Source organism: Galleria mellonella, unplaced genomic scaffold (genome assembly GCF_026898425.1).
Source record: "Galleria mellonella isolate WM207_F2 unplaced genomic scaffold, CSIRO_AGI_GalMel_v1 utg1053, whole genome shotgun sequence".
Classification (NCBI taxonomy): domain Eukaryota; kingdom Metazoa; phylum Arthropoda; class Insecta; order Lepidoptera; family Pyralidae; genus Galleria; species Galleria mellonella.
Genome location: NW_026441968.1, coordinates 73,290 through 100,552, shown reverse-complemented (window position 1 = coordinate 100,552; position 27,263 = coordinate 73,290). Strand labels below are relative to the sequence as shown.

At 40.2% G+C, this 27,263-nt stretch overlaps 1 protein-coding gene across 1 annotated transcript in view; it reads left to right on the top strand.

Annotated features, from left to right (window-relative positions):
• The window catches only part of LOC113519953 (protein CBFA2T1), a 90,016-nt gene extending 63,239 nt beyond the window's left edge, over nt 1–26,777 (top strand). The window contains exons 3-12 of the mRNA XM_052903286.1: nt 3,847–3,945; nt 9,121–9,287; nt 10,333–10,479; nt 10,949–11,079; nt 19,457–19,659; nt 20,253–20,438; nt 22,048–22,172; nt 23,095–23,262; nt 23,738–23,845; nt 25,000–26,777. Coding sequence (XP_052759246.1) covers nt 3,847–3,945; nt 9,121–9,287; nt 10,333–10,479; nt 10,949–11,079; nt 19,457–19,659; nt 20,253–20,438; nt 22,048–22,172; nt 23,095–23,262; nt 23,738–23,845; nt 25,000–25,320 — 1,655 coding nt within the window. The 3' untranslated portion in view covers nt 25,321–26,777. The remainder of the gene's footprint in view (nt 1–3,846; nt 3,946–9,120; nt 9,288–10,332; nt 10,480–10,948; nt 11,080–19,456; nt 19,660–20,252; nt 20,439–22,047; nt 22,173–23,094; nt 23,263–23,737; nt 23,846–24,999) is intronic.
• Nucleotides 26,778–27,263: the final 486 nt, after the last annotated feature.

The following is a 27,263-nucleotide window of genomic DNA, read 5'->3' as shown; positions in this document are numbered from 1 at the left end:
AAATTACAGGACAGATATTAGTTTACATAGTAATTTATCTGGCCGCAACACACGACAGATATGGATTTTCATACAACTTTTGCCGGCCGCTGCCCGCATGTATTTGGCCAGTACGGCAATTTTGATTTATCTCGAAGAAGATTGTCAAAATAATACTCACATTTCCAAGCATGTTTGAGAAAAATATATTGTCTAATAGATGTTATCGATAACAGTGTTAGTACATCACTAGAGTGCAGAGGGTGCGTGTTCCTGGCACGGGACCGCACTCGGCACACCACTAGCTCGCCGAACTTTTATTTATTCTGTCACTGGCAGAGTATTTAGCGTTTTGCTTTCTCTAATATGTACCATGTTATAGTTTGCTTCCGACTCTATCATTATTGGATATTGTTTAATGTTATTGTGGCCTTACTTATATTATAAAAATGAAAGTGCGTTTGTTTGTTGCCTGTTGGTGATTTAATAACAACGAAAAAGCTATTAACTCTTCTACACTAATATTATAAAGAGGAAAGATTTGTATTTTTGTATGTATGTATGTTTTGTAATGAATAAACTCAAAAACTGCTTTGTCGATTTCAAAATTTCTTTCACCATTAGAAAGCTACATTCACCCTGAGGAACATAGGCTATATTTATTGCTAGAAGAGACTAGGGATCCTTACTAAAACTTTAGTAATGTAACTGTAAGGTGTAAAAAAATGCTATAAAATATCTTTCGTCGCGTGCGCTGCGGAAACTATTGGTGATAGAACAAAAGTATGTTTTACAATATTGAAGAAAATATCAATAACTACAAAATACTTTGCAATACTATATGTCCAACTATTATCGTTATGTCACAATAACCACTTTATAAAATGTTGTAAAAATGTCCACCCGTGCGAAGTCGGGACGCACCGCTAGTAGCCAATAAAGCAGTCGGGGGAAAGGGATTGTTAGTAATGGAGACTGAGAATCCCATTGCTAGCAATATACCCAACCAGGGCGACCTCTACGCGGTTCTCCCTGGAAACTATCATGGTTAATTCCTGACGAATTCATCATGATGGGCTAACTGGCCTGTTGTCATTGTCATCTATCACCCTTCACTCCGCCAGCGTATCCCGTTAGCGCAGGTGGGGTTACCATACCATTTTCATCCATCAAAAAAAAATAAAGCAGTCGGCCGCTCACTTCGTGGCCCCAAACCATAGACTATCGGAGCCTGTGCAAACCGCGCTATGAGTTGCGTGCTAACGCATAGATAATCATGTTTATATTGTTACGCGTCAAAACGGACGAGGTCACCCGGTGCCTGGATATTCCCGCCTTTTTATATGATACTTAGAATGACAATCAAGCTGACGGTTCACCTGATGGAAAATGATAACAGTACCCATAATGAGGTTAAATAGGCCCATTGCTAGCAATATCCCCTCTCAGGTCGACCTCCACTGGAAACCGTCCTGGTTAATTCTTGTCGAATTCATCATGGTGGGCCAACTGACCTGCATTCATTCTCACCTATCATCTTCCACTGGTGCCCCGTCGGTGTATACCGATAGCGCGGGCGGGGTTACCATTCCATTTTCATCCATTAAAAAAAAGTAGCCTATAGACGTGAACAGCACCGTGGATCCACGGAACACACTGTAATATTGCTAGCAATGGGGCTGTCAAACTCCATTGCTAACAATCCCTTTCCCCCCTCCATATATATACTGTTTTGTATTATTTTTGAAGTGGTGCAATGAAGAGTAAATAAATAAAGGGTTTGAAGGACAGGATATGGCGTGAATTTACTGGGTAAAGAGAAATAACACCTTAGTTCTCAGGAACGGCAACGCATGGGGGGTATCATGGGCGAAACAGTATACTCTGTTACGTCCATGGTACTGCTCATGTCTATAGGCGACGGTTACCACTTCCCATCAGGTGGGCCGTCAGCTTGTTTGCCATTCTAAGTTGTATAAAAAATATATCAGCTAAGTTATACGCTCCTTTCCACTCAGGGTTTGCTGGTAGAGAACTCTTACAGAGTTAAGCGCGCCTGTTGTACATCTTTATTCAAAATAAATTATATGTTTGTATTTTTTTTGTGTACAATTAACAGTAAAGTATAAATAAATAAATAAATAATCTGTACTTTTTCATATTTTTTTTTTTTACTTATCTACCCGTGCGAAATCAGGGGGAAAAAGGTTTTTTTTTTACATTATTATAATAATGTAAAAATTGTATTTAATTAAAAGTAAATTATAATAAAGATCGCAATGACTGTAAACTATTGGTATATACCTGGAAATAATATATTATTATTGTGGGCCCTGGTTGCCTTTATTAAAGAATTATTAATATTATGTACAAGTAATAGTACTAATATAGTGGGGGGGAAAGGGATTGTTACTAATGGAAACTGAGAATCCCATTGCTAGCAATATACCCAACCAGATTGACCTCCTCGCGGTTCTCCCTGGAAACTATCATGGTTATTTCCTGATGAATTCATCATGATGGGCTAACTGGCCTGTTTTCGTTCTCATCTATCACCCTTCACTGGTGCTCCGCCAGCGTATCGCGTTAGCGCAGGCGGGGTTACCATACCATTTCCACCCGTCAAAAAATTTACTCGTGCGAAATCGAAGCGGATATCTAATTAATTTAATAACATAGACAATAAACTAGCAAAGTGTAATATCTAAGTTGTCGTTCGATTCGTGTTCGTTCGATCTGTGGTAACGGGCGTCGGTTATGCGCCGGCACGGAGCCGCCGGTCGGCTTCGTTTACACAGGCCTCATACTTTGAGGGGCCATAAGATTAGCGGATAGTTAAAAATAATTTGTTAGTGTCACTACCTGTATTTTGATTTAATTTAAATATTTTAAATTTTATATATAAAAGACATTATTGACAGCTACAAAAAGAATGATTTTTCGCTGAATGTGTTGCTAAGCGCAAATCTCGAGAACAGCTGAACCGAATTCGCTAATTCTTTTTTTAGAATATTCCTTGAAATACGAGGATGGTTCTTGCGGAGAGAAAAATTAAAAAAAAATGCCTGAAAAGTCTAAAAACGACACTTTTTTATATAAACGATTTGTAATAATACTTAAAAGCCAATTACAACTTTAATACCATACAATAAAGTTCAAGTGTTAGTGGAGAGGTACCGGGAAGGCGAAACAATTGAGTGGCGTGGCACGGCGTGTTTTATAGTTTTTATTTTTTGACATAATGCAATTGTTGACTCATTAACTTTCTTCTTTTTTATCTTACTATCTGACCCGGTGTCCCGAATAATAGAATAAGTATTAAAAAAATAAAAAAAATAAAGAATCGGCTGTTTTTTTTAATGGATGATAATTGAATGATATAGGTGAGGATGAAGTAGGTCAGTTAACCCATCGTGACGAATTCAACAAGAATTGTTCACGATGGTTTCCAGGGGGAACCACGTGGAGGTCGACCTAATAGGGCATATTGTTAGCAATGGGGCTGTCAAACTCCATTGCTAACAATCCCTTTCCCCCCAAGAATCGACTGTTAGGCGGTACTAAGTTAAATAAATAAAAATGCTCGAACGAACGCTCAGGTTATGGAATGAACTCCTGAGTCGAGTTTTCTCCAAGAGACTACAGCATGGGGTCCTTCAATACACGGTTCTTCAAGGTCGACAACGCGCGTGTAATGCTTCAGGTATTGCAGGCGTTCATAGGCTATGGTAACCTATTACCATCAGATGGGCTGTCAGCTTGTTTGCCATTCTAAGTTGTATAAAAAAATACTAGTTTTTGCCATTCGAAGTTTTATTACAGGTATAAATAGATAAATACCAATTAAAACATTGTATTTTGTTACAGCTTCTACAACGGGCAAAGAGCGAAGATCACCAGAACAGGAGGAGGCGAGGTCTTCCCCCACACCTGGTCCGCCCAGTCCGCAGAACAATGGAACTACAGGTGACAAAATTGGCATTTAGATCTTCTTTTCTTTTCATTTAAGAGTTTCCTCTTGTCGGTGCAACTAATTCATGCATCTGCCTCCAGCCAGCTCTATCCCAGGCCATATCCTTGACCTCCCTATACGACATGACACCTAGTGTTTCTTTTATCTTTCCCATGTAGTTATTCCTCGGTTTTAGATACATAAATAATAATAATAATAATAATAATTTTTTGCCTTCCAAAGTCCAACCCCGCGTCCGAGCTCACCATCTAGCTCACGTGGAAGGCGGTCACGCGTATATATTAAACCTACGCGGCTAAAGGGGCAATGGCAAAAATAAAGATGGCGAATAATAATAACGGAGAGAGTATAGGGTCGCTGCCCGGGGGTCGCCGGGGCGCGTCTACAACTGGCGGTAGGCGCGGCAGAATGCGAGCCAGCCGACCGGCCCCACCACCTGGCCGGTCCGACCCCTCGTCATCGACATCAGCTGGCTTGGCGCCGGCAGGGCCGTCACAGGCCCAGCAATCGGTGCCCGCCACTGGTGGTACACGTCGCATGAGGTGGACAAGAGCCATGAATGAGGACCTCATGCGTGCGTTCTTCAGGGCTACAGGGACAGAAACAGGCAGAACAGGATACCGGGCAGTAATGCACCGCGAGTTTCTGCGTCTTTTACCGGATCTAACCGTCTCGGAACAGAACCTAGCCGACAGAGTTCGGTACATACAGCGCTCTGGTATGTTTAGCGCGACCGAACTCGAACGATTGCGAAGTGAAGTTGTTCCAGAAGCAAACTCCGCGACCGTAGAGCAACCCATCTCAGACGTGCTACCTAGCGTAGAGGTGGTTGCCGAAACGCTTTCAGAAGCGGATGCGGACGGAACAACTTCCCAGGATATAGAGCATATGAGGAGCATACTAGAGGAGGCGATTCTAGAGATCCGAAGAACTCCCCTCGAAGAGAGACCGAAGCTTCCCCGGATATATCCAAATGTGGCGACGCGGGATGCCATTGAGGCCACAAATGGACTGCTGCCTCAGTACCTTGAGGGCAGCGGTGACCTGGGAGAGACGAGTTCAATCCTGTTTGGCGCTGCGTTGGCAGTATGCCGATATACCGGCGCAAAAATGCCCCGGGCTGGACGTAATATCCAAAGGGATAATATGAAACCAGCCTGGAAAAGAAGGATTGAACGACGGATCGCCCAGGCCAGAGTCCTCATTGGTAGACTGCTCTGCTTCAGGGAGGGCAACACACGCCCGAGAATTATGCGCTCCGTAAAAGAGGCCTTTGCTGGGACAGGTGTACGTCTGTTCCAGCCGGACTTCGGGCACAAACTTACAGAGCGCATAGATGAACTGAAGCAGAAGATCGCTGCATGGGGGAAGCGACTCCGACGGTACTCTGAGAGGGTTGAGAGGTATCAACAGAATCGCCTCTTTATGAGTGATCAACGGAAGTTTTATAGGAACTTGGAGCGCCCAAAACTACAGCCCACAGGACAAAGACCCGAAACAGCCAATTTCGTCGCCTTCTGGAGACAGCTGTGGTCTGAACCTGTGGAACATGAGGAGGGCGCATGGATGCACGATGTTGAGGAAGCATGTGCTCGAATAACGCCGATGAACGCCATTGCCATTACGGAGGAAGACGTGGTTGCCGCGATCCGTCGGGCTCCGAACTGGAAAAGTCCGGGGATCGACGGATTGCAGCACTACTGGTTAAAGGCGTTCTCGGCCAGCCATGCGACCTTAGCCGTGCAATTCCAGAGTGCCCTCGAAAACAGGGCGCTCCCGAACTTCCTTACAACCGGGATCACTCATTTAGCTCCTAAGACGGACGATACCGCGGATCCATCTAAATATCGCCCCATCACTTGTCTTACGACAATATATAAGACGTTAACATCCGTTCTGAGCGCTAAGATCTCTCGCCATGTGTACGAGAATAAGATCCTATCTAGCGCTCAGAACGGATGCAGGGGCGGTAGCCGCGGATCGAAGAAGCTGCTCCTCATTGATGCTGTCGCTGGGCACGTGGTCAAGCGGAACCGTCGGAATTTCTCCGCCGCCTGGATAGATTATAAAAAGGCGTTCGATTCCGTGCCCCATTCATGGCTCCGGAGGATACTCGAGCTGTACAAGATCGACGGTACAGTTCGAGTGTTCTTGGAGGCATGCATGAGGCAGTGGACGACGATCCTGACTATCCAGGACGAGCGATTGACGGATACCGCTGACCGGATAGAGATAAAGAGGGGAATATTCCAGGGCGATTGTTTGAGTCCACTTTGGTTTTGCCTGTCCCTGAATCCACTCAGTACTTTACTGGAGAATTCGGGGACTGGATTTCAGTATCGGAGAGGAGGTACACGAGTGTCTCACCTTCTGTACATGGATGACTTGAAACTGCTAGCTCCGAGCGTCGAACGCCTGACGGAGCTGCTAAATATCGTAAACGATTATAGCAGCTCTATTAGGATGGCGCTCGGAATAGACAAGTGCGCGGTCCTCCATGTGCAGAGGGGACGGGTCACTCAAACTGAAGGGATCGCCACAGATCCCTCTAATATTAAAACCCTCTCCGAGGCTGAAACATACCGGTATCTGGGCATGTCACAAAACATCGGTGTGAAGGAGACGAATATGAAACAGTCAGTCCGCGAGGAATTTTTTGCGCGCCTTACAAGAGTACTGAAAAGTTCTTTGTCGGGCGCCAATAAAATCCGAGCTTATAACGGCTGGGTCATACCCGTACTCCTTTACACTTTTGGCGTGCTCAGATGGTCTCAAACCGAACTCGAAGCCCTGGATCGTAAAGTCCGCACAACTATGACCCTCCATAGAATGCATCACCCGAAATCGTCAGTCATGAGGCTGTATATCCCGCGGAAAGCTGGTGGTCGAGGCTTGTTAAGCGTTAAGACCATGCACAACCGCGAGATTGACAGCCTCAGGACATATTTTCTGGAGAAAAGAGACGAGGGTTTGCATAGAGAGGTCATAGAATGTGACAAAGGATTCACCCCTCTTTCTCTGGCTAAAGAGGACTGGCGAAAACCCGAAGTTTTGGGTACCTCTCAGCGGGAGGCCGTATGGAAAGAGAAGGAGTTGCACGGAAGGTTCTTCAAAGCCCTTCACGGGCCGTACGTAAACACGAAGACCTCCGTGCACTGGCTACAGTTCGGTGATCTCTTCGGAGAGACCGAGGGTTTTGTCTGTGCAATACAGGATCAGGTGGTTAAGACGAACAATTACCGAAAGCACATTCTGAAGGATGGCACTGAGGACATCTGTCGAGCATGTCGCCATCCTGGAGAGTCACTCAGACATGTGCTTTCGGGTTGTTCAGCTCTTGCCAACACAGAGTACTTGCACAGGCACAACCAGGTAGCCAAAATACTCCATCAAGAGCTAGCTCTGAAGTACGGCCTCGCGAATGAGAGGTTGCCGTACTATAAGTACGAGCCACAGCCGGTCCTCGAAAGCGACAGCGTCAGGCTCTACTGGGACCGATCCATCATCACGGACAGGACTGTTCTTGCGAACAAACCTGATATCGTGGTGATGGACCGGGCACTTTCGAGGGTGTTTTTGGTGGATGTCACCATACCGCATGACGAGAACCTCGTGAAAGCCGAAACCGAGAAGAAGAGAAAATATCTCGACCTGGCTCACGAGGTGACCGAAATGTGGGGGGTGACATCTACCGAAATCATCCCAATCGTTATGTCGGTGAACGGTCTTATCCCAACCAGTCTGGAACAACATCTCAGACGGTTGGGATTCCGAGGCGGCTCACTCCCGGGAAAGATGCAGAAAGCGGTGCTCTTAGATTCTGCCCGCATTGTACTCTCCCTGGGGCCCTGCCGGTTTCTCTCCTCTCCTTAAGAGGGGAGATGAGAATTTTGGGCAATTTCCAACTGTCTGGAACAACATCTCAGAAAATGTATAATGTACATATATTAATTAATCAATATATTGTCCATTAATCGTATGCGCCTGGCGATAGGTACAAACTCAGCTTTTGCTGGACTGATGTTCGTTCAGCGCTGATTTTCAGTTTGCACCTACACGGGGCACCGTTTCATTATCAAATATATATATATATATATATATATATATATATATATATATATATATATATATATATATATATATATATGAAAAAAATAAAAAAAAAAATTCAAAAACTAAAATAAACAAGTATAAAAACATGAATAAAAGAAAAAAAAAACAGAACAAGAATCCAGTGTACCAACAAATTAATGACAAGAAAAATCCTTAAAAAGTGATATACAATTTGCAAGTGCACTACATTCCATGACGAGAGCCGGCGATTTATTTCTTTAAATAATAATATAAAGACATTATAAGATATTATTATGTATTATTTCTCAGCTTATAGCTGGTTTTATAGAAGCGAGGACGGGATTGTTACAAAATCACTTGTTCTCATATTTTATTTTATTCAGTAGGAATGTTAGAAATTGGACTATTTAAAAATTTTCTAACTATGGAGCATGTATCTCATACTGTAGATATCTGGAGTGAACTCCAGAATAAAGATACATTTATATTATTATTATTTAGATAGAGGGACAAAACTGGGTACCTCTGTCCCACTTGTGTGTCAACCGTATAGCAGATGTAATAAAATAAAATAAAGATGAAGATAAAGATTTTTTTGTCATCATTGTCATATCAGCAATTTGCCATCTGTTCAATATTATGCCTGCTCCATAGATTAAGGGGGGGGGGGGGGGTTGCCAATAGTTGCCACGCTTTTAAGTTTGGTTTTACCATAGAATGGTAAATAAAATTTACACAAATGACTAGAATAGAATAGAAATAGTCATAATTCAATTAAACTTGTTTATTATTTTCTTTTTAATTGTTATATTTATGATTTTACTGCTGAGTTTGAAATGTTTGTTATTTGTCGAGAAATAACTGCAAGAAAATCAACAATTGCCCTTTTAAATTTATTTATGTTCAAAATCATTTTACTATTAATATTATTTATACTAATACCATTATGCTGATGATACCATAATGATTTTTTTTATATCGCAAAAGTAACAAATAAGCATACAGCCCGTCTGATGGTAAAAGGTCACTGTAGTCTATGGACGCTTGTAACACTAGACGGAAACTTAATATACCCTTTTTGATGTCACACCCAGCCACGTTATCATCAACGGAGTCGCTATCCCCGCCGCTAGCGGAAGGCTCCCGGTCGGCGCCGGCGCTGCAGCGGCTGCGGCGCTTTCTGTCAGCGCTGCAGCAGTTCGCTGCAGACGTGGGAGTGGACACGGGCGAGAGGGTGCGTCAACTCATATACAATCTTGTTGTGAGTATATTTTATTATCCGATATTATGAAACAGGATTGCCATGTGTAAATTTAGATTTTTACCCAAACGTCAAGCATTTTTTCTCCAAATCCAATATAGTTTTCAGGATTTTTACCCTATCACAAAGTTGTAGCGTTTGTCACTACTTTTTTTTATGCAACTTAGAATGGCAAACACGCTGACGGTCCACCAGATGGACAGTGGCAACCGTCGCCTATAGATAGGAGCAGTACCATGGACATTACAGAGTATACTGTTTCGCTCATGATACCCCCCAAGCGTTGCTATTTCTTAGAACTCAGATTTTATTCCTCTGTACCCTGTAAATTCACGCCATATCCCACTCTTCAAACCAAAATACAGCCATGCAAACACAATTTTTCTTCACGGTAGAAACATGAGTTCGACAGAGGTGCCCAAGTAAACGATTTTAGTACAAAGTCTCCCCCTGATAACGTTTCGCTATATGCCAGATAATGTACGACAAAAAGAAAGTCATTCCTTCTATTTCTACTTTTCCCTCTCCTTCTCTTTCCGTTGTGAGCCTTCAGTCATGTCTTATATATCTGTACAGAGTTGACAGATACTACCCACCTGCCACACTTGGCAGATGGATTGGCAACCGCCTTTACGCTTTGGTAATGTTTTAAGAGGGATGCTGCTACCCATTCCTAAACCATAAAGTTCTCTTAGTCGCATTCTACCACACCCATGGGAAAGGTAAAAGGGAACTACACGAAAATGCACCATGTAACTTACGAATAAGGGGGGAAGGGATTGTTAGCAATGGAGTTTGACAGCCCCATTGCTAGCAATATGCCTTATTAGGTCGACCTCTACGTGGTTCCCCCTGGAAACCATCGTGAACAATTCTTGTTGAATTCGTCACGATGGACTAACTGACCTGCTTCATTCTCATCTATCATCCTTCACTGGTGCCCCGCCGGTGTATACCGATAGCGCGGGTGGGGTTACCATTTCATTATCACCCATAAAAAAACCTACGAATAAATACACAAATATTAATTTATTGATCCCAACAGTCCGGGACACTGAATATTGAAGAGTTCCAGTCTGGAGTCCAGGAGTGCACCAACTACCCTCTCCGCGCATCAGTGCCGGGTTTCCTTCGGGCGTTGTTACCTCTTGCACAGAGAGACTTGCACGCTCGGGCACGCAGAGCGAAACAGGTTGGTATGTTCAAAACTTCATCAACACCTAGTTTTGGGACCAGCCTAACTTAAAATTTTTGCTGGTGCCCAACCTTTGACTCCTCACGCCATTGGGTGCCGTTGAATTTTTCCATCCTCCAGCCCGTAAAGGTAGTCTGATTGACACTGTACTATTTCTTAGTATTTGGCTTCCTCCAAAGTCAAATATGTCCAATAATTCTCAGGGCTTTACGGCACAATCTAATTAGGTAACAACTAATTAATTAATTTGGCTTCTAGTAACGTCCCGATAGGTCAACGAACTTGATTTCAACCCAATCTATTATCCCTCACTGTAATTCCACCAATATATACCAATAGCGCAAGCGGAGTCACCATTCCATTATCATCCATTAAAATAAACTTCAAAGTGATCACATGCAAGACTGCCATTTAGTCCAATCGTTACAACAAACTCAAAGATAATATGACATTCTACTTCCAACAGACTCCCCTGCAGTACATCAGATCACACGAGCACCTCATCCTGGAGACAGGTGGCGATAGCAGCGACATCTTCGCGCCTCAGCAGCCAGGAACGGCTGTAGAACCAGGGGTGAAGCGGAGGGCCAGTGATCCGTAAGTCTTTGACTCGTATTTCTGCCTTAAAGCAGTTGTGTTTACATGACTGGGTTTCTAGTTGAAGGGTGGGATTTAGGCATTAGTTCTTGATACACTAGATATCTATGTCTACACGTGATGGTTACCATCACTAGGTGGGCTTGTTTACCACTTTATCTTTTCAACCGACTTTAAACAGAAGAAGATGCTCAACTCGATCGTATTTTTATATGTTTGTTACTTCATAACTCCGTCAGTTCTAAACCGATTTGGAAAATTCTTTTTTTTTTATCTAAAAGGTTCCACTTACAGATTGGTGCCATAGAAATTCCATCAAAATCGGTACAATAGTTTAGTTCTAGTGGCAAAAAAGCATACTGCACGTCTAATGGTAAAGGGTCACTGTAGACACCTGCAATACCAGGGATGTCACATGCGCATTGCCAAACCTGAAGAAATCTTAATATATTTTAATACATCCTTTTTGAAGAGCCCCATACTGTTAATCTTTAGGGAAAACATTGGCAGAGAGCTTATTCCACAATATAAGCGTAGACGGGAAAAAAATTCTCTGGAACAGCATTGTATGGCGGGAAAACGGATTGTTAGTAACGGGGTCAAATAGCCCCATTACTAGCAATACACTCTATCAGGTCGACCTCCGTGTGGTTACCTCTAAAAACTGCTCCGCCGGTGTATACCGATAGCGCGGGTGGGATTACCATTCCATTATCATTCATTAATCAAAAAAACTGTGGTTGCCAATCCGCCTGCCAAGCGTGGCAACTGTTGGCATAACCTCCAAGAGGAGGCTGATGATGATGATTTATATAATTATTTTTACTTTTATAACATTTCTTTCTATAAGGGAACACCAAAACGTCCTTCAAAAATCATTAGGCAATCATCAAATCCGAATCCGAACTATCAATAATCGTAGTCTCTAACAGGTGAGTGCTATGGACAGGTAATTTGTACCGCTCCCCCCCTGCCCTAACAACCCCCTCCCACAACACCCGCCCGTATAGGACTAGGGTTGGCACCGCGATGAAAAATAAAATCATGCCGTTTGTAATTGTGACTATGTACCCGTGACAGTGCTTGCAACTTAGGGGGGAAAGGGATTGTTAGTAATTGAGACTGAGAATCCCATTTTGCTAGCAATATACCCAACCAGGTCGACCTCCTCGCGGTTCTCCCTAGAAACTATCATGGTTAATTCCTGATGAATTCGTCATGATGGGCTAACTGGCCTGTTTTCATTCTCATCTATCACCCTTCACTTGTGCTCCGCTAGCGTATCCCGTTAGCGCGGGCGGGGTAACCATACCATTTTCACCCATCAAAAAAAAGTGCTTGCAACTTAGAATGGCAAACAAGCTGGCGGCCCACCTGATTGAAAGTGGTAACCGTCGCCTATAGACATGAGCAGTACCGTGGACATAACAGAGTATACTGTTTCGCCCATGATACCCCCCATGCGTTGCCATTCCTGAGGACTCAGGTGTTATTCCTCTGTACCCTGTAAAATCACTGCCATATACGGTTACCACTTTCCATCAGGTGGGCCGTCAGCTTGTTTGCCATTCTAAGTTGTATAAAAAAAAACCTACAGATATGCGATATGACGACAGTGGGTGACAGCCCTGTAGGCGCGTCCCGCGTCCTGCGTACCGCGCCCACCCACTAGCTGTCACTCGCACGCTGCGGGTAGACGGAAAGTTTTTTGCGGTCATCCTTTGATGGTTTCGACGGGTTATGATTGTGTTCGGTAATTGGCGATTTATGATGGACCCAAACAGATTTGCATATGGTAAATGGAAGGATGCACTGTCGACGCGATGGCAAAGACGTCTGTTTGTTGTTGATTTAAAATTCGTTCAAATTTTACAGGCAAAGAGCGTGGCCCATACAGCCTAGATATAAGTTTTTAATTATGTACCAGAGGGAGACTTTTTACAAAAGTTGATTGCTTTTGCAATTCTGTCCCATTCGTGTTTCTACCGTGAAGTAATTGTATTTGCATGGCTGTGTTTCGGTTTGAAGGGTGGGATATAGCAGTGAATTTACAGGGTAGAGAGGAATAATACCTGAGTCCTCAGGAATGGCAACGCATGGGAGGTATCATGAGCGAAACAGTATACTCTGTTATGTGCATGGTACTGCTCATGTCTATAGGCGACGGTTACCACTTTCCATCAGGTGGGCCGTCAGCTTGATTGCCATTCTAAGTTGTATAAAAAATGTATCTACATTTCTATATATATTAGTGGAAAGATTTGAATGTTTATTTATTTGTAATGGATGAATTAAAAAATTTACCTTTAGAAATTTACATAATAAATAGCACGACTAAGAAAAGAAGCCGAGCAAATTAAATAAAAAATAAATCTTAATAAATACTTGTTTATGTTTATTTTCCTTTTATTTCATTGGAATGAGCATATTAAGATATATTTGCGTGATAAAATCCGAAACGATATCCACAAAAGAAACAAAATAACCGACATAACCCGAAGGACAAGCAAGCTGAAGTGGCAATGGGCTAGTCACATAGCTCGAAGAAACGACAACCGATGGGGAAGAAAGGTTCTTGAGTGGCGACCGCGTACGGGTAAACGCAGTGTACCCACACTAGATGGAGTGACGACCTGAAATGCATTGCAAGGAGTCAGTGGATGCAGGTGGCTCAGGAGCGTTCTTTATGGCAGTCTACGGGGGAAGCTTATGTCCAGCAGACTGACAATGGCTGGAATGATGATGATGATGAGCAAATGAAGAAATCACTCATATTAAATTAAAAAAGAAAAACAGAAGTGTGAACCTCACTATTCTGTAGTCGGTAGCCATGTAAAACCCTATGAACATCAGTGTTGGACGTCAACCAGCGGCCGGTCAATATTTCCGCAGCCTGTTTTGTACTTTATGACTACCACCATTTGGCACGGCGGCTGCGGCCGCGTCCGCTTTTCATTCTACCCTCATCCATTAGACGCGGGGCAATGTGTTTTAGCCTAGCTTTAGGCCGTGCCATTTTAACAAATCTATTGTCGATCAGGTTTCATGGGAAATTTATTTTATTTTTATTTATTCATTAAAATAATTATAACATTATGAAAGCAAAAGTCAAATCAATGTTATAAACCTAGTGTGCTAACATACAAAGTTACAATAAATGTATTTAACCCGACTCTAGATATTTGTGAGCCGTTTACAATATCTTTGGCAGGCTACTACTTAAAATATCAATGATGTTTATAATATTATTTAATAACCATACCGGGGGGGGGGGATGTTAGTAATGCGGACTATCAGTCCCATTACCAACAATGTACCCTATCAGGTCGACCTTCCCGTGGTGCCCCCTGAAAACGGTCGTGCTTAGTTCTTAGTATATTCTTCACGATGGACTAACTGACCTGCTCTTTTATTCTCACCTATCAGCCCTCACTGGTGCCCCGCCAGCGAATACCGTTAGCGCAGGTTGGGTTACCATGCGCTAAAAAAAAATAACCGTACTGCATGAGTCAAGGGAGCGTACTGTCCTAAGAACAAGGAATTACATAGGAAGACTAATAAAATAAAAATTGTAAATCATATAGTTGCCTCTTTTCTTCTTATGCAAATATAATTAGTAAAAAGAGGATGAAAGATACACCATAAGTTGCTATTTTTCTCAATTCATAGCAGGCTAGTGTATAGAAAATGTTTGATATGTCAATTATTTGTCAATGACAAATTTTACATTACTAGATTATATATTCGACACAGTTTATGTAAAAAGTATGCAAGCAACTTGTATCTGAATTTGGTAGGGTTATACGGCCGTATAACATTTAACGTATTTGTTATAATTTTAATTTCAATTTTGCACGTTCAGTACTTTATATAGAATCAGATATTTTTTTACTTTTCTTATTATGTTTCCTTTATTATACATTACACATTTATATAGGTATTTAATAATCTAAATAACGACCTTAGATAGCGACATACATCTAAGAGTGAGATAGAAACTGTGGCAAAGTCGGAATCTGTCAACATTTAAAAGCATTCGAACAATATTTGACATTTCTAATTGATTTAAGAACGTTCTTAACTTTAGCTAACGGAAGCGTTGCAACGTCGCAATCATGTGTAATTTTTTAAAAATAATTAAAAAATTTTCAATTTTTATTTTCAATTTTTTTTGACTGATTATTTAAAAAGTGGCTACGAATTAAAGCGGTAATTATAGTAAACGTTATACATAAATCTATGATTGAAAATTTTGTATTTACTCATATTTATTTCTTTAAAAATCTAAATTTTTATTGACATAAATTAACACATTGACACAGTAAGAAGTTAAGAAGAACTAGGCAGCATGGCCTCCGACCTTAGCCTGTTCCATAACGGAACAAATGTACTAAAAAAAAGTAAGAATATTATTGCATAATTAACAAGAGCATTTAGCTCTGCTAGCAAACTAAAACATCAATTTCTACTAATATTAGAAATTTAAAAACAAGTTTGTTCTGGTTAAACCAATCTTTATGAAATTTGATATACACGTATTTAACATGAAAGGCTATATTTTATCACGGTTACGCAAGCGAAGTCACGGGTAATCATTAAGTAGGCTACACCCTAAAGTTGCAAATAAATCTACTTACAACAAAAAATTTGCTTTACAAGTTTTTAAGTAGTTTTTAATCAACAAAATTAATTTTTTCGATATTTTCTGAAAATAAATACTTTTTTTATAGAGAGAATTTGTCTAAATCATTTATAGATTGTATCGCAATGAATTTTATTAATTTTATCCTTAAATCTTATTAAATATATAATTTAGTAGATAGTTTTCCGTTTGTTAGTACTTCTATATAATATATTATATTATTGTTGATAACTAATACGATTCTAATTTCCAACAAATTTTAGTTTGACGTGATCGGTTCTCGAATATCACGGAAAATAATTGAAGTTTTACAGTCGAGCAATTTGGCGGTAACGATCTAGCGCCTGGCGTTCGCTGTTAGCAATTACCACGATCAGAAGTTCGTTATGGCCGGCCGCCGGCAGGCGTTACTGTTAATAGCTCACACAGGCGGCACCCAACAACCGTAGTAGTTGCTGCAACCAGGAAAAATACTTGAGATATGGCCAAATTTATAATTAATTACGCTATCAAATATACATTTTTATTCGATTCCTTCATGAAAAGATTAAAAACACATTATCTTTCTAATATCACTTGATTATTACGTACTACTATTATTGAATATAAGATTGTCATCATTGTGTTCTCATTTATTTAATATATATATATATATATATATATATATATATATATATATATATATATATATATATATATATATATTTATATATATATGTAATACATTAAATTTGGATGCCTTCAATTTTAAGGCAATTAAATAAATACCAAAAGTTCTGTTACATGGCCTTTATTATATAAAATGTCTGTTTAAACCAAATAAATATTTTATTTTATTAAAAAGCGTCAGATAATTTCGCATTATTGTCATCATCATATCAGCTTTTAACTGTCCACTGCTGAACATAGCCTACTTCTAAGGGGGTTTTAGCATGCTTGGAAGGCGGATTGGCAACCGCAGTTAGACTTTGTAGATGTTTTAAGAGGGACGCTGCTGCCCATCCCTCGCTCTCCCTTAGTCCTCTCTTACGACACCCACGGGAAAGGAAGTATTTAGTATAAAATAGGATAAGGCTACTTTTGTTTCAAATTAATATGTTTCCTTAAAGTAGCAAAATAACGGTACACGAGGGGAGTTGTGGATTGCAGTAATACATGTTATCAATCACATCACAAGAAAACACGCAAGCCCCTGCCGCTCGAGTACTAGCAATTAGCAACGTAAAGTTAAATCGTCAACTAATTGCTCCACGCAAACATTCAGGCGTTTACAAACGCTTACAGCCGCCTGGCCAACACGTGTTGTGTTCGAAACTACACTTTAGAACTTTGATAAATCGTGTTTAATTTGAATATAATAAATATTCTTAATTACCATCTATTATTAATATTATTAGCGCATATTTAAATGTAGGTAATAAATTATTTTTAAATACAGAAGTCTACCAATATTACCTATAATAAAAAATTAACGTTTGTAAAGATGTTAGGATGTTTGTTACTCAATCACACTTAAACACTACAATACCCTTTATCTTGATACACAGATTACAGTTAGTAAAAATATTATTATTTCAAATTATTGAATTAATTTATAAACAAAATGATTCAACCAAAGCATAGATTTAAAAGTTGATCGCAAATATATTCCCTATTAATGTTTAAAAGTTTAGTAAAAGCATTTTAATCAATAGATTACAGAAGCTCGATTGCAGGCGATAGAACAAACAATGCAATTGATCTGCGCTCCGGTGTGGTGCAAGTGATAAGCTTCGTTTTATTATAAATATATTACTTTTTATGTTCGATTCGACTCGTGTAGTATCTATCTTTGCGATGCTATGGCTAGTTTTTTTTTTTGATAGGTGAAAATGGTATGGTAACTCTGCCTGCGCTAACGCTGGCGGAGCACCAGTGAAGTGTGATAGATGAGAATGAAAACAGGCCAGTTAGCCCATCATGATGAAGTCTTCAGAAATTAACTATGATAGTTTCCAGGGAGAACCGCGAGAAGGTTGACCTGGTTGGGTATAATGCTAGCAATAGGATTCTCAGTCTCCATTACTAACAATCCCTTTCCCCCCAACTTCCATGACTAGTTGCAGACATAAAGTCTAGCTTTGGCGTTTTTAAGGTTATTTTCCAGGGGGACAAAAAAGGTACATAGAGTACAAAGTTAATGACTTTGCTCGCATCGAATTAGGCACCAGATAATTCGTATGATCACAGACCACCCGGTCACCTCTTAAAAACGCCTATACCCATCTATCAATGCTCAAATCGCCAAACTCTCGTGACTTGTAACGTGTGCGTGTGTTTATTAAGCCCCTTGCCTATAATTAGTTGAAAGTTTTGCATTGTCTTCTCTCCTTTTGTAGCTCCGAAGTTATGTTTAATCGTATTGTTTAGAACGAGTTCGGCACGCCCACAACTTTTGTTCGTATTGATTTTATTTGTATGAAAGTTTTGAATGGTTGCTTGGAAAAGATTGGTTTAGATTTATACGTAATTTTATTGTTGAATGTTAAAATATATATGTATTACTATTAGAGCGCTATATAAGAAAGATATTTTTTTCGTAGGCAGATCACGTGACTTCTTGATTTTTTACTGAATGTTATGATTATTTTAATGAATAAAAAGATTTGTATGTAAACTTAAGGCCTTAAATCACCAACTAGCGTGCCAACTGTTAAACATTACGGAACCATACTTTCATCAGCTCATAATCAAGAAGGAAAACAGTACTAATTCATTCAAAACACATTTGGTAAATATAATAGATAGCCTAAAGGCATTCAATAACACATAAACAAACTATATTTATATATATTTCCCCTGATATATTATTATGTAAGTATAATAGACCTAAATAAATATATATATATATATATATATATATATATATATATATATATATATATATATATATATATATATATATATATATATATATATATATATATATATATATATATACATATATATACTGACTGTATTAAAATTTATTTGCGCGGATACTGCTGTTTTATTCGAGTTTTGTTTTAATGAAATGGTAACCTGGACTGCATTAACTGCTGGGGTACTAGTGAGAGATGATAGGTGAGGATGAAAAAAGAAAGTAAGTTACATTATCGTGATGAATACACCTGGAAATCAGCACGACGGTTTCCAGGGCTACCACATGGAGGTCAACCTGACAGGGTATATTGCTAGCAATGGGACTGATAGATCGCATTACTGACAATCCTTTCCCCTCTGTTTTATTTATTTATTTATTCATTAGTACAAATATGTGTACATGGCGGACTTAATGCTAAAAGCATTCTCTCCCAGTCAACCATAGGGAAGTGTCAGAATACTCGAATGCGGTACTAGTAATTATTGATATACATACATACTAAAATTACATATATAAACGAATTTTATTCATGTTTCTGCCATGAAAGATCTGGTTGACTTTATTCCGGTTAAAAGGGATATGGTTTCAACATTATAGAGCTATTTTAAAAATTAAAAATAAAATTAGCAACTAACACCTTAGTCTTCGGGAATAACAATGCATATACCATGAGCTTCACATGGTATTCTATAATGTCCATGGTACTGCTCATGTGTATAGGCGACAGTTACCACTTTCCATCAGGTGGGCCGTCAGCTTGTTTGCCATTCTAAGTTGTATAAAAAAAAATTAAAAAAAAACAATGATCTCTATATTTATTCTCTTTGTTTCAGGTTCTACGATGCAGCCCAGACCAATGGGGTACACCATGATGACTATCCTCCGCAGCCGAAACGTCCTCCCCCCTCCAGCTTGTTCATGAACCCTTCTCCATTCCTGTACCCTTTGCCAAGTAATGCCAGTCTTTTCGAGTATGGTCACCCCTATCAAGGATACCACGGCGCGCAGGGAGAAAGTGGCTTTGAAAGAAGAGATGGTAAGGAAACTCCATAACGTCTTAACCCTAAGATCGAGGAGAAGAAGAGATTGTTAGTAATGGGGATTAATAGCCCCATTGCTAGCAATACACCCTGCGACCCTGATCTCGCAGTTCACTCTGGAAACCATCGTGCTCAATCCATCACGAATGGCTAACTGCCCTGGTTGGGGGGAAGGGATTGTTAGTAATGGGAAGGTTAGTCCCCGTTGCTCTCAATGTACCATATCAGGTCGTCCTCCACGCGGTTCCCCCTGGAAACTATCGTGACTAATTTATCGTTGAATTCGTCGCGATGGGCTAACTGACCAGCCTTTTCATTCTCACCTACCATCTCTCACTGGTACTCCGCCAGTGTATACCGATAGCGCGGGCGATGTTACCATGCCATTTTCACCTATCATAAAAAAAAACTGACCTGGTTTTTCATCCTCACCTACATATTTTTTCTTTGTCTTCTTCTGGTTGGTTGTACCAACCATACACTCATGTACAATAGCTCCATTATTATGGCTAAGTGCGCAAACAGATGGATAATCTAATTTAAAAGCTCAATCTTTTAACTAATTTAATTCTAAAAGTTTTATCATCAGGTTGCATCACAGTCCGCGACGTGTCATCGATGAACGCATCATTCGCCGAGCCGCGGAGCCTCGGAGCCGGTGGTGCAGGGTCATTAAAGGGAGATGACGAATGGAAAAACATCAACACCATGTTGAACTGTATACTCAGCATGGTGGAAAAGACGAAACGGGCATTGGCTATATTACAGCAAAGAGGTAAGCGAGAAAAGGATAGTTTAAAATTAATATCATAATTATAACAAGACAATGAGCTCCCAAATGTCTCACTGCTGGACTCAGTCTTCAATAAAAGATGGATAGCTTGTTAAAAGGGTTTCAGTTTCTATAATCTACTTCTTAATTATGGGATGATAATGGAATTTTAATCCTTTATACATTGTGGGGGGGGGGGGGGGGGATTTGGAAGAATGATAGGTGAGGATGAGGTCAGATCAGTTTTTTTTTAAACAACTTAGAATGGCGAACAAGCTGACGGCCCACCTGATGGAAAGTGGTAACCGTCGCCTATACACATAAGCAGTACCATGGACATAACGGAGTATACTGTTTCGCCCATGATACCCCCCATGCGTTGCCATTCCTGAGGACCCTGTAAATTTACGTCATATCCCACCCTTCAAACCGAAAGCCATGCAAACACAATTGATTCACAGTAGAAACACGAATGGGACAGAGGTATCCAAGCAATCCACTTTTGTACAAAGTCTCCCTCTGGTAAAGCCTCAGTTAGCCCATCGGAACAAATTCATTAAGAATTAAACACAATGGTTTCCGGATGGTACCGTATAAAGACTGACCTGATATATTTTATATTATTAGCTATGAGACTGTGAGATCCCTAAGCAAGATCTTCCTCTCCAATGAAAACAAGTCGTAACATATTTTGTTTTACTCAGGAATAACAAAGATTTAAAATGTTTAAACCAAACTAGAAAGAGGTAACCAAGTAGGTACTTAATAGATGAGCATGCAATGGTAACCTTCACCAGAGGGAGACTTTGTACAAAAGTCGATTGCTTGGGTACCTCTGTCCAATTCGTGTTTCAACCTTGAAGCAGTTGTGTTTGCATGGCTGTGTTTCGGTTTGAAGGGTGGGATATGGCGTGAATTTACTGGGTACAGAGGAATAACACCTGAGTCCTCAGGAATGGCAACGCATGGGGGGTATCGTGGGCGAAACAGTATATTTTTTCATGTCCATGGTACTGCTCATATCTATAGGCGACGGTTACCACTTTCCATCAAAAAAATCGTCAGCTTGTTTGCCATTCTAAATTGTATAAAAAAAACCTGTATGCTGCTATTCCCTTGGATTCCAAGCTATAGACTTGGTATTTGGAATGAGAAAGTCAGGTCAATTAGGCTCTAGAGTAAATTCTCCAGGAATTAACAATGAAGTTTCCACATTCGTTAGACATAGTTTTCTTTAGTGTACTGCCGTGTACTCTGAAGTTACGAAATAGTTTTAGATAGACGGGCAATGATATGCTTTATTATTTTGTAGTGTGTATGGCCGTGTGGTCCCAGCATGGAATAGGCCACCCTTTCTTTCTACTTAGTGTCGTAAGAGCTGATTAAGGGAGAGTGAGGGATGGGCAGCAGCGTCCCTCTTAAAACATCTCTAAAGCCTGACAGCGGTTGCCAATTCGCCTTCCAAGTATGGCAACTACTGGCAAAATCCTATAAGGCTTATGTTCAGCAGTGGACAGTTAAAGGCTGATATGAAGATGATGATGATGATGATTGTATCTATATATAAGATTCTGTAATAAATTAATTACTATTATATTTTATAAACGTGTAGGTGTGGAACCAACCGAGAGCAGTGACATCAAACGTGCAGCGAGCGAGATAATGGCGACTGCTGTGAGGCAGACCGAGGAAAGGGTGGCTGAAGTCAGGAGACGAGCCGAGGACGCTGTCAACCAGGTTTGACCGACGTCTTTCCAGCTCTATTTTTTATGTACAACGGTCATACAGCTCGCCTGGTAGCAAACGCTTGTCGCAGCTCATGGTAGTGTTTTCGACGTCTATCCAATCGTCTTGGATCTCGATCTTCGTTATAAAATTGTTTATAATTTCCTTTTTTTTTTTAATTTAAACGTTATTTTCAGCTAAAGCCACTTCTGAAAGTTCCCAAAAAGGCCAGGGCATTGGCTATTAGGTGAAATATAGGAGGAAGCTTTTTATAAACTACTTTCTGGGCACATCATCTTTACTGAAGACTTGAAACCAAAAAAGTTCATCGAAATTAGACAGAAATTACACTTACTGGAAATCATCCACGTACACTTTTTATGACACTTGGAACAGCAAATTAGCTGATGGCTTACTTCATGGAAAATGATAACCGTCGCAACAGTCAAATTTCTCCTAGATCTATCAGAATCTTTCTGATATGAATCGATGCAGAAGATCTATATTTTTGTCCAACATCGGCAACTCTTTTTTTGTTCCGTGTGAAAATTCTTCGGAAAGACCGTTCCATCTGCCGGAGGGAGGGCAGCTGGGGAGTGTGGGATTCGTACCCACTAAAAACCACACGACGTACCTCGAGGTGCTAATGTTGGATCCCGGGTTCCCGTTTGTACGACTACCGAGTAAACATCGGCAACCCTAGAATGCTTACTTTTTTAATGGATATTAATGGAATGGTAACCCCATCCGCGCTATCTGTATACACTGACGGGGCATCAGTGAGGGATGACAATGACGTGATGAAAGCAGGTCAGTTATACATGATGATTTCCAGGGGGAACTACATAGAAGTTGACTTAATAGGGTATATTGCTAATCTCCATTATTAACAATCCCTTCTCTTCAAAGAACGTATCATTCGATTTCTATACAGGTGAAACGTCAAGCGCTGCTGGAACTACAGAGGGCTGTTGGCGCGGCCGAGTCCAAGGCATTAGAGTTGGTGGCAGCTGAACGGGGCAAGATGGACAGGATGGTGGAGAGGCGGCACAGCCCGCCACCCGGACGGGACCTGAGTCCCAACGCCTCGGGACAGCAGAACGTATGTTTATAAATACATTTTGCTCCACAAATAACGACGACTTCAGTGATAAAGTACGAGAGATGTTTTGTAGAAACTTGAAAATATTTCAATATATAACGTGGATTCGTCACAAAAGATTTTATTTCCTAACAGACAGTTTTATGCTTTGCAAGGAGAAATAGGATCATAAATCGTGACAATTAATATGAGACTAATACGAGAGTGAACCAAACAAATAATGCAAAAAGAAATATTAAAATCGGTTTTGAATTGGCGAAGAAATCACGTAGTATTTACGTAAAAGAATCCAAAACGATGGAGTACCCTTAAATCCCAGAAGGCTACATGTATCTCAAACTATCAGTTACCATAACCATTATTTGATAGTAGTGTAAGGCAGGGGGAAGTACAAAAAATCCCAATGGGTTAATGTGTGAAAGGTAGTGATGTGATCCCATGTACAAGATAAGTAAATAAGGTAACATTTTCGCAGTGTTGCTGGAACTGCGGTCGTAAAGCGCAAGAGACTTGTTCTGGGTGCAACGCCGCGCGGTACTGTGGAGCGTTTTGCCAGCACAAGGATTGGGAGAATCATCATCAGGTAAGAGGATCGTCATCATAATATCAGCCTTTAACTGTCCACTGCTGAATATAAGCCTTCCCCTTGGGGTTTGCCAGTAATTGTCACAAATGGCAGGCGGATTGTCAACTGCAGTTAGGCTTTGGAGATGTTTTAAGAGGGACGCTGCTGCTCATCTCTCGTCCTCCCTTAGTTGCTTCTAACATCACCTACGGGAAAGGAAGTGGTGGCCTATTCTATGCCGGGAACACACGGTAAGAGGATAAGTGACAACAAATTTTAAAATATTTCTTCCAAATAAGGCAAACAAGCATACAGGACAATGGAAAACAGTTGCTGTAGTCTGAGGATCCTGTGGCAAATTAACACGTGGAATGGTGCGAAGCAGTTCCTGTAGGTTCTGAAGAATCTTTCCTCAAAGTCCATTCGTGTCTTTTTAAATGACCACGAGTAGTATCTTGAGAAGATCAGGAAATAGTACTTACGTACAACCTGAAATGGCAAACAAGTTGACGGCCCAGTTTATGGAAAATGACCATGGAAATAGTAAAATTAACCATAGTACCAAAAGTAACCATGGTACCCTTCATGTGTTGCTACTTCTGAGATGCGGTGGTGGAGGTATGCACTGTTATGCTTTTAAAACCTCATGCTTTTTGTGCCAGAAATGACACTGGCTATGTTGTTTTTAAAATCAGATAAAATATGCACGTTGTCTTTATTATTTCATCCATTCATTGGCCACTACTAAATGCTGGAAGGAAAGGAATTATTAGTAATGGGGATTAGCTACCCTATTACTAGCAATACACCATATCGAGTCGACCTCCTCGCGGTTTCACCTGGAAACCATCGATGATTGATTCATTGGTGAATTTGTCACGATGGGCTGTCTGATCTGCTTCATCTTCACTTATCATCCCTCACCTCTACCACCACCTCCATCACCTCCCCCGCTAGTGTATGCCGATAGCGCAGGCCGGGTTACCATTCCATTATAATCCATAAAAAAAAAACAGTACGGAATGCTCATAAATTACTATAAGGAATAGCCTTGAAGTCATCTATATCCACTAGCTCCCTGCTGCACAGTCATTTAAGGTAGTCACTTACTCCAATGATATTTGAAAATTGTATATCAAAAGGCCAATTTCAAAGTAAAAATCGCGTTTCAGGTATGCAGCGGACGAGACCAGAAACCGACAGCTTTACTCCGCACGTCGCCGCCGGCAACCGCGACGACCCTAGCGAAAACGTTAACCCGCTCAACCACGCCGATCACAGCGACCAGCAGCAACCAAACACCGGTTACGACCGGTTCAGACCGGTTACCGGACAACCGGCTCTCGCTTAGCTCACTAAATTCCGCTGAAAGGTTGCTATCTGTGTCAACCAGTCAGGATCGAAGCTTGTCCTCGACGAATAGCGAGAGAATTGCTTTAGCTTCCTTGTCGTCCGCTCAAGGCCTGATAGGGGGGATAGGGGGGAAGAAATGACGCCTTAACAAAGAACAATTGGGTTCAATTAGGTTTCCAAGGAAAATTAGAAGGTAATTTTTAGGGTTGTTAAGCTACTATGGTGTTCTTTTATCAGAGATAATGTAGCTTAGGATTACTTCCCGTCCGGATAGGATCGGACTTTCATTCTTTTATCCGGATATTTCAAAGTTCCAACCGACTTTAAAAAAAGGAGATTCTTAATTCGATTATACTTTTTATGTTTGTTACCTCACAACTCTGTCAGTTGTAAACCGATTTGGAATGTTTTTTTTTAATCTGAAATCATTATAATTATTTTTATTTTACGAATAGAAATTTTATCAAAATCGATTCAGTGTTTAAGTTTTTAAATCAAAACAAATTGGTTTTGTCACAATTGAAGATGCAGTTTTTTGTTGGAACACGATCTTTAATTATGTGATTTTACAGTTCAGATATTTTTTCAAAAAACTTTCAAATTTCAAAATGGTATGGCCCTTTTTAAATTTTAAAATTATAGTAATGAGAATTTGTAGTTAAGGCGAGATAAATCTCTTTTTCCATGTGACCTCAATTCAGGAAAATATCTTTTTTTCTTTATTGTTAAATTTTTTATCGATTATTTATTAAGTTGAGACGCTTTTGTCTACTCTGCTTTCATGGCCCTTGTGGTACTTACCATCGGGCAGGTCGTATAGTTGTTTGCTAGCGTGGTGATATAAAAAAAAATCATGTGATATTATTTTTTATTGTTTATTTTGTAGATTGACAAATGGTTGTTATAACATTTATGTGTAAATAATGTATGGAGAAATGTAGAATAGTGTTTTCTAAGCACTGTTTATTTATTTTTATTCGGGTTTGAGTTTATTAAACAAAATTTAAAAAAAATGATACCTAGTCTTGCATAGTACCTAGGTACTTTTTATCTAATTTGAATATTTACACTGACAGTTTATTTTTAAAACAATAAAAAGGTAATGCAATTAATTACCTATACTAAATTGACTTACAGAGTACGCAGACAGGGATGGCAACGCGTGATGGGCACCATGGGCGTCACAGTTTATCCAGTGATGTCCACAGATACACTGTGACGCCCTGTGAGTGTGATGTATAAAATTACCACTTTCCATCAACCTGGTTGCCATTATAAAAACGAGAATTAAACAAAAAGGTACATAATTGTTGAAAACAGTATTCTTTATGTAAAATAGAAATTTATGTTATTTTTTTTTATATTTTTTTTTTCATAACTGTCTTTATATTTATATAATGTTAGGTAGATACATGTAGTTATGTTCAACCAAAGTATCAATGTCGTGCAATCTAATGCCATTTTATTTTTTATTATAAATAGTTTATGTTGTTATTACTTTAATACACTTGTCATTTCTTTGCACAGTGAATAAACTTAGCATTGTTTACATAAAAGAACTTTTAACTTTGTTAAATTTAACAGAGGGAGAATTTGTACAAAGTCATTTGCTTGGGCACCTCTGTTCTATTCGACTGAATTTTGTTGTGTTTGCATGGCTGTGTTTCGGTTTGAAGGGTGCGATATGGCAGTAGGTTTACAGGGTACAGAGGAATAACATCTGAGTCCTCAGGAATGGCAACGCATGGGGGGTATCATGGGCGAAACAGTATACTCTGTTATGTCCATGGTACTGCTCATGTGTATAGGCGACGGTTACCACTTTGCATCAGGTGGGCCGTCAGCTTGTTTGCCATTTGCCATGCGTTGCCATTCCTGAGGATTTAGGTGTTATGCCTCTGTACCCTGTTATTGCCATATCCCGACCTTAAAACCGAAACACAGCCATGCAAACACAACTGCTTCACGGTAATAACACGAATGGGACAGAGGTGCCCAAGCAAACGACTTTTGTACAAAGTCTCCCTCTGATAACTGTTTACAGATAATACTATTATTTCATTAGTTTCTACGAAAAACTGTT